We start from the raw sequence: 14,615 nt of genomic DNA on the forward strand, positions 1-14,615 counted from the left end.
AAAATGAATAAAATAATGTAATTTACAGCAACATGGATGGACCTAGAGATGATTACACTAAGACAAAGATAAATATCATATATGTGGAATCTTAAAAAAATGGTACAAGTGAGCTTATTTACAAAACAGAAATAGGCTCACAGATACAGAAAACAAACTTACTGTTACCAAAGGGGAAATTGGGGCAAGGGATAGTTTAGTTTGAGATTAACAGACACTACTATATATAACTTATATGCAAAGTACATCATGAGAAACACTGGGCTGGAAGAAGCACAAGCTGGAATCAAGATTGCCGGGAGAAATATCAATAACCTCAGATATGCAGATGATACCACCCTTATGGCAGAAAGTGAAGAACTACTAAAAAGCCTCTTGATGAAAGTGAAAGAGGAGAGTGAAAAAGTTGGCTTAAAGCTCAACATTCAGAAAACGAAGATGATGGCATCTGGTCCCATCACTTCATGGCAAATAGATGGGGAAACAGTGGAAACAGTGTCAGACTTTATTTTGGGGGGCTCCAAAATCACTGCAGATGGTGACTGCAGCCATGAAATTAAAAGACGCTTACTCCTTGGAAGGACAGTTATGACCAACCTAGATAGTATATTCAAAAGGCTATATTTTTAATATAGTCAAGGCTATATTTTTTCCAGTGGTCATGTATGGATGTGAGAGTTGGGCTGTGAAGAAGGCTGAGTGCCGAAGAATTGATGCTTTTGAACTGTGGTGTTGAGAAGACTCTTGAGAGTCCCTTGGACTGCAAGGAGATCCAACCAGTCCATTCTAAAGGAGATCAGTCCTGGGTGTTCATTGGAAAGACTGATGCTGAAGCTGAAACTCCAATACTTTGGCCAACTCATGCAAAGAGTTGATTAATTGGAAAAGACCCTGATGTTGGGAGGGATTGGGAGCAGGAGGAGAAGGGGACGACAGAGAATGAGTTGGCTGGATGGCATCACCGACTCGATGGACATGAGTTTGGGTAAACTCCAGGAGTTGGTGATGGACAGGGAGGCCTAGTGTGCTGGGATTCATGGTGTCACAAAGAGTCGGACACAACTGAGCGACTGAACTGACTATATATAAAATAGATAAACAAGGACCAACTGTATAGAATAGGAAAGTATATTAAGAATATTGTAATAACCTATACTGAAAAAGACCGATTCTGGGAAAGATTGAGTGCAGGAAGAGAAGGGGACGACAGAGGATGAGATGGTTGGATGGCATCACCGACTCGATGGACATGGGTTTGGGTGGACTCCGGGAGCTGGTGATGGACAGGGAGGCCTGGCGGGCTGCGGTTCATGGGACACGACTGAGCGACTGAACTGAACTGATTCTGAAAAAGAATCTATATATACTACATAGAATTTTTTGTATATATATATATCTGTTTGTTGTACATCTGAAAGGAACGCAACATTGTAATTCAACTACATTCCAATTAAAAAAAATCTGAACCTATGATGACTTAATATTACAAGTTACTTTAAATAATGTTCTACAGCATGTTCGTGTCCTTTTGGTCACATTTTGGGTCTTAAATAGTGAAATAGTGAAGGGTGAATAAGACTCCTGATGTGGACTGATGAAATCACTCTCCAACTGGGTTGAAATATGGCCCATTTTAGTTTTGAGACTGCCACAATCCCAGCTCCTCTTTTGCAGTATAAAGGATCATTATAAAACCTCTACAGGAAACACATTTAATTTGTACCTCTTCGAAATTCCTTCGTTCATTTACAGGTTCTATTTCCTCTGTAGCTCATCTAGAATGAAACTGATTTCAGCCATGACAACTTGAGTTTGAAGAGGCCTCAGAAACCGTCCTGGAGAAGGAAACAGCAACCCATTCCAGTATCCTTGCCTGGGATTTCACGGACAAAGGAATCTGGCGGGCTACATTCTAGGTGGGGTCGCAAAAGGGTCAGAGGGGACTGAGCAACCAAATAACAACAGGAACCTTCCAGTCTCATTTCCTCCTTTTCCAGGCTGGGGAAAGAGGTTGAGGACAATTAAGTGGAGGCTGCGAGTAAGTCTTCTGCGGGGCAGTCAGGGGCGCTGTGTCTGTTCCTTTACTAGATCCAACCTAGAGTCCCAACAGGTGTTAGAAGCAACAGTAACACGTTAACACCAAGACAAGCCTATATGAAATACCCTCCAAGTACCTTGATGTTAATTTTTGTGCAAAATCCTGAAAGGGAGGGCTAGACATTTTCACTAATAAGGAGACCAAGTTGAGGAGCGGGGCAAGGCTTTTCACCCAGCTCCTTTAGTAGAAAGAATAAAGCCGCAGCTTGGATCGCCCCGCCATTTGGAAACAGGGGTGGAAGACTCTTTGAAGAGGCTACCGCAGGGACACCAAGTCCCCCCCTGCTCCCTCTGCGGCCCGGCGGGGCGGGGCGGAGCCCGAGCCGGTGGGCGCAGGCGGGGCGCAGTGCGCAGGCGCGCACCTGTGCGGCGCTGCAGCCGCGCGGGCCCCCTTTCCCGCCGCCCTCGCCGCTCTGATCTCTCCACCCGCAGGCCCCGCCTCGCTTCCTCCCCGCAATCGCCCGGTGGCTCGGCAGGAGGGCGGCGTGCTGCTGCGTCATCGCCAGGGGCCGGTTTGAATGAGTTTCTTGTCGCACCGTGTCTGCCGCAACCACCGCCACCGCCGCGCCTCCGCCTCGGCCGCCACCGCACCTCCTTCGCGCCCCCTTCCCTTCGCCGTCCTCGCTAGGCCCGGCCTTCCCGCGCCCCGCCATGCCGCTCTACTCCGGTGAGCCCCTCCTCGCCGCGCGCCCGCAGTCCCGCCCGGAGCTAGGCCGCTGGGTAGGCCCGGCCTGCGGGGCGGACTCCCGGCGGAGCACTGGGTGGGACGACCGCGGCGCCGAGGGACCCCGTGCCCTTTCCTCTCGCCTCGCGAGTTCCGGGCCTTGCGGCGCGAGGCGAGCCCAGGGCCCCCGGCGCCGCCGGGTGGGTGGGGTGGGCGCGGGGGGCGACGTGGGGAAGCAGCTCGCGTCGGCCCCCTCCGAGTGGTGACTCTGCAGAATAGTTTGTGTCGCTGTCCTCGCGTGCGGGGTGGAGTGAGGGTGGACCAGGCTGGAGGTGCGGTGGCATTTTCCAGGCTTCTCGAGTGGTAGCCGCGGGAGGGAGGCGGCCAGGAAGGGAAACCTGGGCCAGGGAGTGATGGAGGGGCCGGGGATGGGAGGTTAGCTTCCGACGTTCTTGCGATTTTCCTCGGCTTACTTTTTGCGGCCACCGCCCCTTTTGCATCGATTTCAGTTTTATCCCGAGGCAAATGGCGAACTTACCTTTTTGCTTCGTTTTTGTTTCATGAAACATTGTTTTGGGCTTCCACGGCCGAAGCACAGTGTTAGCTTTTGAGAGGTGAAGGAATACAAATATCCGCGGGCAGGGCATCATTTCATTTTGATTGGCGTTTGACAGTTCCCCCCCCCTCCCTTTGGCGCGATGGTAGTCCAGTGTGTGAGGCAGGATCACGTTTTTACTGAAGTTTATAGACCTTGCTGTCTCCCAGTCTTGATTCAAAATGGCACCTAAAACCTGTGGTGGTTCCAGTTGGCTATGGGTGTGTGATTCATTGGTCATGATTGACACTCTTATCTTAATTCCTTTCGTGAACATTTAGCATTTTGACATCAAACAAAGGAATAATATTTAAAACTCGAGGTGGATTCTTGATATTCTAGGCTTTTGAATTAAATACTTTAATAATGATTTTTTTGTTTTGGGGGGAGAAGTATGAAGTAGGAAAGCATAGCTTTGTTGCTTTACCAGGCAAAAGGGGAACCACAGCGGAGTAATGTCCTCAAAACTCTTGTGTGCCTGAATGCTTTATTAATGATTGTTCAACCTCTTTCTGAAAGCCTCAACAATTAACAGTAGAACGGTACTTGAAATATTCTATTTATGCAATAAAAAATTTGATGGGCATTAAGTAATGGTGGGTAAATATCAGTGTATGCTGATACTTAAACACACAGGTAGGCTCACAATTAAACCAATCCCTGTCTTTGTTCCCCTCGAAAAATGCCTGTACTCACCAAACTTCCTAGCTTAAAAATTGAGTTACGTCTTAAATATTTAATCAGATCTTTTTCTTATTTCCAAAATGAGGGAACTGAAGTAGATTTCTAAGGTTTTTTCCTTTGACATCTCCATATTGAGAATCTGTTTATTTCCAGTTTCTGTGAAAAGCCCTATATTTAAAAAAAGATCATTTTAAGTACTGATTCATAAGATTTAGTAAAAAAAAAAGATCCTGTCTCATATATGGTGAAGGGTAAGTGCCGTAAATACGTTTGTGCAAAGCTCAGGTTTTTATACATATTGCTTTAATCTTCAATGTAATCATTTGGTACTGGTATAATTGTCCTTTATGGGTAAGCAAAAAGTTTAACTTGTCCACAGTGACATAGTTAAATAAATTTCAGATGTATTCATCTTCATTATTGCTCATACTATTCTGATCTTGTCCTCTCTCATCTTTTGTTTGTGCTATTGTTTTGTTTCTGGCTTATCTCAGTGATTGTAGTTGTTTCCTCTTCAAACCTATATTTTCTCTGCCACTGCTGGAGTGATCTAACGTTCAAACCAAAGTGGCTTTTATAAACCTTTCAGGGGCTGCGCGTTTTGTACAACATAAAGCCTGTACATTTTAACATGACTTACATTGTCGTCCCTGACTTGATCCTTGGTCCGTTTCTCCTTTTTCAGCTGCTTCCCCTTCACTCTGGGAATTATTTGTCTCTCAGGATACCAGTGCTGCCTTATGCTTTTGAGTGTCTTTTCCAGAAATGCTTTTATTCTTATTCTCAGGCTAACACCTAATTTCTTCTTTGAGACTCAGAGTCAATAGTGGTAACTCGTAGTATCACTTTCTCCAGGGTGTTCTTCCTCACTCATGAAGCATTCCCTTGTGTTCCTCTGGCATTTGTAATATTCATACTATATTGTTGGTTATTTTAACCTTTTTCTGTCTTTCCTTTAATTAAATTGTAAGTCCATAGAATCTCCCTAATGCATTCTCCTGGGTTTATCACTGAATGCATGCTAACATTGATTGAACTGGAGTCAGGGTCACACTTTTTTTTTTTTTTTTTTTTTTTAATGGTGCTGCATGGCATGAGAGGTCTTAGTTCTCTGATCAGGGATTGAACCCAAGCCCCTTGTAGTGGAAGCATGAAGCCTTAATCTCTGGATCGCCGGGGATGTTCCAGGGTCACTTTTTTACATTCTGATTTTAGTAATCAGAGAAATCAGACAGCTACTAGTTGTGGGAGTCTCATTTTGAGTAGGTATAAAGGTTTCAGTGGAAACAAACTATGTAGATCCTTGAGTTAGTATGCTTGTTTAAATGGCAGCCCCATGGGGCTTTGGGGATCTTAGTTCTCTGACCAGGGATTGAACCCAGGCCCTGGGCAGTGAAAGCGTGGAGTCCTAACCACTGGAACACCAGGGAATTCCCTAGTTTAGTTTTACATATTTCAAAAGTAGCTATTTTATGAGATTGATTGAATTTTTTATTATGGTAAAGTATATGTAACGTGTTCTAAAGTGTATGTACTAGTTCTAACCATTTTTAATTGTACAGTTTTTGACCTTGAGTGCATTCACATTGCTATGCAAACATCACCATCCACCTCTGGAAATTTTTGATGCTCCTAAACGGAAACTGTACTCATTTAGCAGTAACTCCCTGTTTGCATTTCTCCCTAGCCTCCACCATTCTACTGGCAACCACCATTCTACTTTTTGTCTCTTTGAGCTTGACTACTCTAGGTACCCCACATAAGTAGAGTCATATAGTACTTATCCTTTTGTTACCTAGCTTATTTCACTTAGCATAACGTCTCCCAAGTTTCATCCGTGTGGTAGCATGTGTCAGAATTTCATTATTTTTTTAAGGCCGAATAACGTCCATTGTACGTATATATTACATTTTGTTCATTGATTCATCTGTTGATCGGTGCTTGGGTTGCTCCTGTTTCTAGGCTATTGTTAAATGATGGTGCTATGGACATGGACATGTGAATATCAGTTTGATTCCCTGCTCTCCATACTTTTGAGTGTATACCTGGAAATGGAATTGCTGGATCATTTGGTAGTGATTCTGTGCTTAGCTTTTTGAGGAACTGCCGTACTTCCATGGTGGTGGCACCGTTTTAAATTTCCATGGAGATGCACAAGGGTTCCAGTTTGCCTACATCCCTGTCAACACTTGTTATTTTCTGTGTGTGTGTTTGTCATGTTGTTTTTGTAATAGCCATCTGAGTGGTTGTGAAGTAGGATGTCTATATTTTTTAATGATTCAGGTATATTTTTTGACTTTTTTTGTTGTTGTTTGTTTTTTAATTTGGCCACACCGTGTGGCACGTAGGATCTTAGTTCCCCAACCAGGGATCAAATGCAGCCTCCTGAAGTGAAAGCAGAGTCCTACCCTTTGGACTCTCAGGGAATGCCTGCATTTTTCTTAATACTTGACCACTTCTTGCTCAGGAAGCAGACCTTACCTGATTTTAATGATTGTTGCCAGGAGAAATATCAATAACCTCAGATATGCAGATGACACCACCCTTATGGCAGAAAGTGAAGAGGAGCTAAAAAGCCTCTTGATGAAAGTGAAAGAGGAGAGTGAAAAAGTTGGCTTAAAGCTCAATATTCAGAAAATGAAGATCATGGCATCTGGTCCCGTCACTTCATGGCAAATAGATGGAGAAACAGTGGAAACAGTGTCAGACTTTATCTTTTTGGGCTCCAAAATCACTGCAGATGGTGACTGCAGCCATGAAATTAAAAGATGCTTACTCCTTGGAAGAAAAGTTATGACCAACCTAGACAGCATATTCAAAAGCAGAGATATTACTTTGCGGACTAAGGTCCGTCTAGTCAAGGCTATGGTTTTTCCAGGAGTCATGTATGGATGTGAGAGTTGGACTGTGAAGAAAGCTGAGCACTGAAGAATTGATGCTTTTGAACTGTGGTGTTGGAGAAGACTCTTGAGAGTCCCTTGGACTGCAAGGAGATCCAACCAGTCCATTCTGAAGGAGATCAGCCCTGGGATTTCTTTGGAAGGAATGATGCTAAAGCTGAAGCTCCAGTACTTTGGACACCTCATGCGAAGAGCTGACTCATTGGAAAAGACTCTGATGCTGGGAGGGATTGGGGGCAGGAGGAGAAGGGAACAACAGAGGATGAGATGGCTGGATGGCATCACTGACACTATGGACGTTGAGTCTGAGTGAACCCTGGGAGTTGGTGATGGACAGGGAGGCCTGGCGTGCTGCGATTCATTGGGTCGCAAAGAGTCGGACACGACTGAGCAACTGAACTGAACTGAGCTGAAACACATTTTGAAGCCTGCGAACCTTGTTCTATTCTGGGAGGTGTTTCAGTGTTGTCATTTTTTGAAGATATTATTGGAGGAGGATTCAGAAACCTTGAATATTTACTGACTAGTTTTGTGACGTTAATAAATCAGTCTGTTTCTTTTAAGTCTCAGTTTCCTTATTTATCAAATGAGAGTTGGATTAGATCCAGTTAAATTTTATCCAAGATCTTTTGCATTCACTTCACTTCTGATTTGGTAGGCATTAGTAGAGTAAAAAGGTTAGTGACATAGTTTGGTGTTCAAGAACTAGCCTAGTAGTTCTAAGGATCTTCTAAATCTTTAGCCTTGTTATTTTGTAAATGAAAACAAAATTATGGTTTGTTTGCAGTTACTGTGAAATGGGGAAAGGAGAAATTTGAAGGTGTAGAATTGAATACTGATGAACCTCCGATGGTGTTCAAGGCTCAGCTTTTTGCACTGACTGGAGTCCAGCCGGCCAGACAGAAAGTTATGGTGAAAGGAGGAACACTGAAGGTAAAATTTAGTTGAAATTTTCATTACGTACTTGAGAAAATAATTAGCACCAGAAAATGTAACATTTGAGGTATTTTTATTTGGTGACTGTATATAGTCTATGGGATTAAAACTCTTATTCATGTTAAGAAAGGAACACTGTAGCTGTTTCAAAACACTGCTGTTGAGCAGCATTAATGTGTTTATTTTAAATGCATGGTATCAATGAATACAACTTAATTTTTCCTTTACTTCACTTACAATGATCACACTGATTTCAGTTAGGAGTCCGGGCTTACCAATATCAGTGATGAAGGGCCACAGAAAAGATGTAAAGGTATTATCTTTATTATTATTTGTAATCCTGGGCGAGTATAGATTTTAAAATACGTTTTCTTTAAGAATTAGATGTGAAGTGCTAAGGAGCTCTAGTTATTTTAGAGATAAGGATTGGCTACCCCTGTTAACTGGGCAGTAAAACACTATAAGAATACTTATTCTTCTATTTTCTTTCGTATTCAACTGTATGTACTTAAAAAATGAGGAAACTAAATTATTTTATGTATTTGATAAAAGAGGAAACTGATCATCAGAGAGGTTTAAGTAACATATAAGGGACCAAAAAAACATGGAATTTACAGATCAAGTAGATCTGGGTTCAACTTTGTGTGACCTTGGAGAAGTACATTATCTCAGGGGCATATGTAGTTGCCATTCCTTTTGATTAGCAGTAATAGTCCTTTAATTGAGAAGGGATTTAGGAACTTACTTCCCCCTTTGAAGCAGGATGTCCAAAAAGAGATAGTAGCACCACCCAAGGGAACCATACAGAGTGCCTGGTACCTTCTGTGGAAAGGAAGGAGTGATAAGGAGCTGACCTCCTATGAAAGGAAGGGCTTAGCTGCCAAAATATCTGTGCCAATCAAACACGGTTTAAATGAACATACAGAAGTTAAAGTATTTGTTAATTGATGCATAGGTGTGAAATTTAGGTCCTGAGAAATATTTGTGGATGCAGCAAATATTAGTAATGGTTAGTTTGCCTTGGGTGGTCTTATTTACTTTCCTGGTATAATTTGTAGCAGCACTTGCATTCTGAAAGTCTCTTGATTTGGGTGATTAGTTGTATAATCATTCTAATTGTGTAGACCCATTTCATTCCCTAAGTTGTTCTTTGTTTTTAACACATAAATTGTTTTTAGCTCTGCTGGTTCCAAACATGCAGAAAGTTAGCATCTGTCATATGTCATCAGTCAAGGGTTTCACTACCTTTGTGCTGCCAGATTTACTGTCTTTTAGATGGTATCTTAGGTAGTTTAAACAGTTATTAGACCTACTAGTTTTAAGGCTGCATTAGGTTTTTTGTTTGCTTTTATAAAATATTTTTGATTACAGTAATTTTAAAATCTGCATGCAGAAAATTTTTATTTTGAAGTAATCTAAAATTACTTGATTTTTAGATTATGTTTGGATTATACAAGGATGGTTAAATGTTTATTATTTGTCTTTAAAACAGGACGATGATTGGGGAAACATCAAAATGAAAAATGTGAGTATTATCTTAAGAATACTTATTATAATGCAGTTCCCTAATTATTACACAAAATGTATTTTTAATGCTTTTTTTTTTTCCTGTCTATCCAGTTGTTCCAGCATCACATGTTGAAAATATTTTCCTTTTCTCATTGATTTGCCTTGGAGTCTTTCTTGAAAATCAATTGTTGGCCTATTTTTGAACTCTTGTTTCATTGATATATTTGATTAATCTTGTACCACATGGTCTTGGTTGCTGAAGCTTTATAATAAGTTTTGAAATAAGGTAGTGTAAGTTCTCCAAGTTTTTTCTATTTCCTCAAGATTATTTTAGCTCCTTTTCTTTTCCTTATAATTTTAGAATTAGTTCCTGCAAATGGACTCCTAGAATTTTGTTTTAGATTGCATTGAATCTGCAGTTCAGTTTGGGGAGAATGAACATCATAAAGGTATCGAGTACCAAAATCCTTAAATAACGTGTAGTTGTCCAGTTCTCTTAGCTCAGATAACTTTTCAGTATGGAAATCTTACATGGTTTTTGTTAGTTAGACTCTGGAACTTATTTCTTGGCTGCTAATGACTTTAAAAATCTTTGTTTTCCAGTGGTCGTGGCTAGTTTATAAAAATACAGTTTCTATTTGTCCTGTGACCTCGCCAAATTCACTTATTAGTTCCCAGTAGTTCTTTTGTAGATTCTGCTGGGTTTTCTATGAACATAAGCATGACTGTTTTCAAATTGAGGCAGTTTTACTTTTCCCTTCCCAATCTTTATGACTTGTTTCTTTTTTTGCCTTACTTCACTGCTGGCACTTCTAATACAGTGTTGAATAGAAAGTGGTGGAAGTGGATATCTTTGTCACTTACTAGTTCACTGAGACTGTTTAAGTTATGATTGGCTATTGAATTTTAAGTGCTTTTCCTGCTTATTGAAAGGATCATATTTTTCTCTCTTTCTCTGATAATCTGGCTAGTCTCACTGGTTTTTCACTATTAAACCTTGCATTTTTGACATGCTGTTCTCAGATTTGTTAATCTTTGTGACCTCTTTACACCCTCAAATTATTTTAAATTTCATATATATGGGTTATATCAATATTTATTGTATAAGAAATTAAGACTGAGGGAGCTTTCACTTAAAAGCTCTAATTTTGTCATTGGCAGCTATAAATATTGTCAGTACTTTGCCCTGAAACTACTAGCTCAATTTCTTCATTTTTGAAAAAATGTTACTAAATACTCAAGTCTAAAAACCCATAATTTGTCAGTTGTTTTAAGTAAAAATTGTATTTTGTTAAAAAAAGGCAAGTAGTCAGGTTTCCAACACAAATGTTCGTGCAGGCTTATTGTGAAGACAGCTATCAAGTAATTTTGGTATGCAGAAGTGTGGTTTTTTTTTTAACTTACTTGGTACTTTGTAATTTTTATTATATCTTCATGTGTGAATAGCTTTCTCCATTATCAGCATCCGCCACAGAGTAGCACATTGGTTAAATTGATGAACCTACATTGACACATCATTATCACCAAATGTCCATGGTTTGTTAGGGTTCACTCGTGGGATTATGTGTTCTATGGGTTTGGACAAATGTATAGTGATGTGTAAATTGTTTTACCATCTTAAAAATTCTTTATGCTGTACATGTTTCTCTCTCTGTACCCTTGACAACTATTGATATTTTTATTGCCTCTAGTTATGCCTTTTCAGAATGTCGTATAGTTGAAATTATAGTCTGTAGCCTTTTCAGATTGACATCTTTAGTAACATGCATTTAAGTTTCCAAGTCTTTTCATGGCTTGATAACTCAGTTCTTTGTTCATTCAGTCGCTCAGTTGTGTCCAGCTCTTTGTGACCCCATGGACTGCAGCACACCAGGCCTCCCTGACCATCACCAACTCCTGGAGCTTACTCAAACTCATGTCCATTGAGTTGGTGATGCCATCCAACCATCTCTTCCTCTGTCACCCCCTTCTCCCCCTGCCTTCAATCTTTCCCAGCATCAGGATCTTTTCAAATCAGTCAGTCCTTCTCATCGAGTGTCCAAAGTATTGGAGTTACAGCTTCAACATCCGTCTTTCCAGTGAATATTCAGGACTGATTTCCTGTAGGATTGCCTGGTTGGATCTCCTTGCAGTCCAAGGGACTCTCAAGAGTCTTCTCCAACACCACACTTCAAAAGCATTAATTCTTCGGCACTCAGCTTTCTTTACAGTCCAGCTTTCACATCCATATATGACTACTGGAAAAACTAGGTTTGATGAGATGGACATTTGTTGGCAAAGTAATGTCTCTGCTTTTTAATATGCTGTCTAGGTTGATCATAGCTTTTCTTCCAAGGAGCCGAGTGTCTTTTAATTTCATGGCTGCAGTCACCATCTGCAGTGATTTTGGAGTCCAAGAAAATAAAGTCTGTCATTGTTTCCATTGTTTCCCCTTCTGTTTGCCATGAAGTGATGGGACCGGATGCTATGATCTTCGTTTTTTGAATGTTGAGTTTTAAGCCAGCTTTTTCACTCTCCTCTTTCACTTTCATCAAGAGGCCCTTTAGTTCCTCTTCACTTTCTGCCAATAAGAGTGGTGTCATCTGCGTATCTGAGGTTATTGATACTTCTCCCGGTAATCTTGATCTCAGCTTGTGCTTCATCCAGCCCGGCATTTCACATGATGTACTCTGCATATAAGTTAAATAAGCAGGGTGACAATATACAGCCTTGACGTACTCCTTTCACCACTACCAGTCTGTTGTTCCATGTCCAGTTCTAACTGTTGCTTCCTGACCTGCATACAGATTTCTCAGGAGGCAGGTCAGATGGTCTGGTATTCCCATCTCTTGAAGAATTTTCCGCAATGTGCTGTGATCTACACAGTCAAGGCTTTGGCGTAATCAATAAAGCAGAAGTAGATGTTTTTCTGGAATTCTCTTGCTTTTTTCTGTGATCCAACAAATGTTGGCAATTTGATCTCTGGTTCCTCTGCCTTTTCTAAATCCAGCTTGAACATCTGGAAGTTTACGGTTCACGTACTATGACCACATTTTAAAAAGGGAAATAGCATCTTGGTATTATTGAAATAGTTTTGACTTCACTGGCTCCTTGAGAGAATCTGAGAGACCCCTGGAGGTTCACAGACAGCACTTTGAGAACAGACTCACTTGGATCGTGATGTGTTTATCTCTTACTTACTGCTGGATTTAGTTTTCTCATATTTCAAAAGATATTTTTATGTGTTGATGAGGCATATTAGTGGTTTTGTTTTGCATTATCCTCACTTTGTCATCAGGAGTTATGTGGGACACTCATTTAAAAGAGTTGGAATGTATTTCCTTTCTGTTTTCTGAATGAGTTGGTGTGAGATTGGTATTATTTTCTGTAAATATTAGAAATAAGTTACCAATACATTACATCTGGATTTGGGTTTTCTTCATGGGAATTTGATATTGTTTCTCTAGTAGACACCAGGCTATTTTGATTTTTTTAAAAAATGTTCTTGCGTTTTAAGTGTTTTTAATGTTTTAATGTTTAATGTTTTTTTTTTATATTTTTCTTTCGAGGAATTTGCTTATTTTAAATACGTTGAATTTATTGACATTTAGTTGTTCCTAGTGTCTGAAATAATTGTTAGTTATCCTATTAGATCATCATTATTTATCGATGATCCTTCTTATTTCTGTTATTAATAAAAATATTTTGATCAGTGTTGGTAAGGATTTATCATAAGTCTGTTTGATTTTTGACTGTGCTGATTTTACATATTGCCCATTTTCTATTTTGTTGATATTTACTCTTATTTTTTCCTCTTTGGAGTTTAAGTTACTTCATTTTCTTGCTCTTTAAGGTGTATGCCTAGATTATTGATTTTCTTTAAAAAAATCTATTTTCTTCTTATAGATGTTTAAAACTATTATTACTAATTTTTCTTTAAGCACTTGTAGCTGAATCTAGCGGTTGTGTTTTTATTATATATGCTGTGTTTTTGTTATACAGTTAGCGGTTGCGATATGCTGTGTTTTTATTATACAGCTAAAATACTTTCTAAGATACTTTGTGATTTCTCTTTTGAGCCGTGGATTGTTCAGAGCTGTATTTCACTTCCAGTTATATGGGGCTTTTTCTAATAGGTTGTGTTACTTATTTCTGATTTGATTCTGTCATGGTCACATACACATCCGATATTATTTCCATCCTTTGAAATTTATTGATAACTTGTTTTACTCCATTCATTTGAATGTTTTCTGTGCTCTTGGAAAAATAAGGTATACTGCTGCTGTTGGGTAAAACGTTCTGTAAATGCCAGTTAGGTCAAGTTGGTGTATAGTCTTCATGTTCTTTCTATCCTAACTGATGTTCTGTGTGTGTCTTTTGTTAAATGTGTCATAATCTCCATCTCTTGTGGATTTGATTGTATCTCCTTTCAGTTGTATCAGTTTAGTTTCGTCTGTTTTTAGGTGCATACATGTATAGGATTGTTAATTGCTCTATGAGTTGACCTTTCATCAAAATGAACTATTCCTCTTTATCCCTGGTAATATTCTTTGCTCTTGAGTTTTTGTAGATTTTTGGTCCCTTGTTTTACAGATTACTTCTAGGTTTTTTATAGATGTTTATCAGGTTAAGGAAAGTTCTGTTTCTAGTTTGTAGAAAGTTATCATGAATGTGAGTTGAGTTTGTCATATACTTTTTACATATATTTTGAAATGTTAGTTTTTTATCCTTTAATTTCTTAATGCAGTGAACTATACTTCCTTTTAGTTAACCAATCTTAATGTATTTTCTTTTAAATATAATTCAGATTCTACTGGTAGTAATTTGTTGAAATTATTTTTGTGTTTCTCAGTGTGAAAAACACGGTCTGTAGTTTCTTGGACTGTCTGAGTCTTGCTGTCAGTGTAGTGTTTGTCTTACAAAGTGAGTCAAAAGTAGTCCTATGTCCCCTTTTTTCTGAAAGAGTTCATTTTCTGAAACTGTTGCAGAAAATTCTCCAGTGATGTTCTCTAGGCTTGGAGCTTTGTTTGTGGGAAGACATTTAATTAAGAATTTAGGGTCTTTAATAAATGTAGGACTCTTCAGATGTTACATTTTTTTTTTTTACACCAGTTTTGGTAATTTGTGTATTTTAGGTAGTTGGTCTGTTTAGTTTCAGTTGTTGAATTGATGGCATACTATGCTCTTAATAACCTTTAATTCTAGACTCTCTAGTGCTATCATTTCAACATCCCCTCCTACCCTGCTCCGT

At 39.6% G+C, this 14,615-nt stretch overlaps 1 protein-coding gene across 1 annotated transcript in view; it reads left to right on the forward strand.

The window, feature by feature from the left end:
- USP14 (ubiquitin specific peptidase 14) overlaps positions 2,436-14,615 on the forward strand; it is a 33,737-nt gene continuing 21,557 nt past the window's right edge. The window contains exons 1-3 of the mRNA XM_018039483.1: positions 2,436-2,764; positions 7,728-7,873; positions 9,369-9,401. Of these exons, the coding sequence (XP_017894972.1) occupies positions 2,749-2,764; positions 7,728-7,873; positions 9,369-9,401 (195 nt within the window). The 5' untranslated portion in view covers positions 2,436-2,748. The remainder of the gene's footprint in view (positions 2,765-7,727; positions 7,874-9,368; positions 9,402-14,615) is intronic.

Source organism: Capra hircus, chromosome 24 (assembly GCF_001704415.2).
Source record: "Capra hircus breed San Clemente chromosome 24, ASM170441v1, whole genome shotgun sequence".
Taxonomy (NCBI): domain Eukaryota; kingdom Metazoa; phylum Chordata; class Mammalia; order Artiodactyla; family Bovidae; genus Capra; species Capra hircus.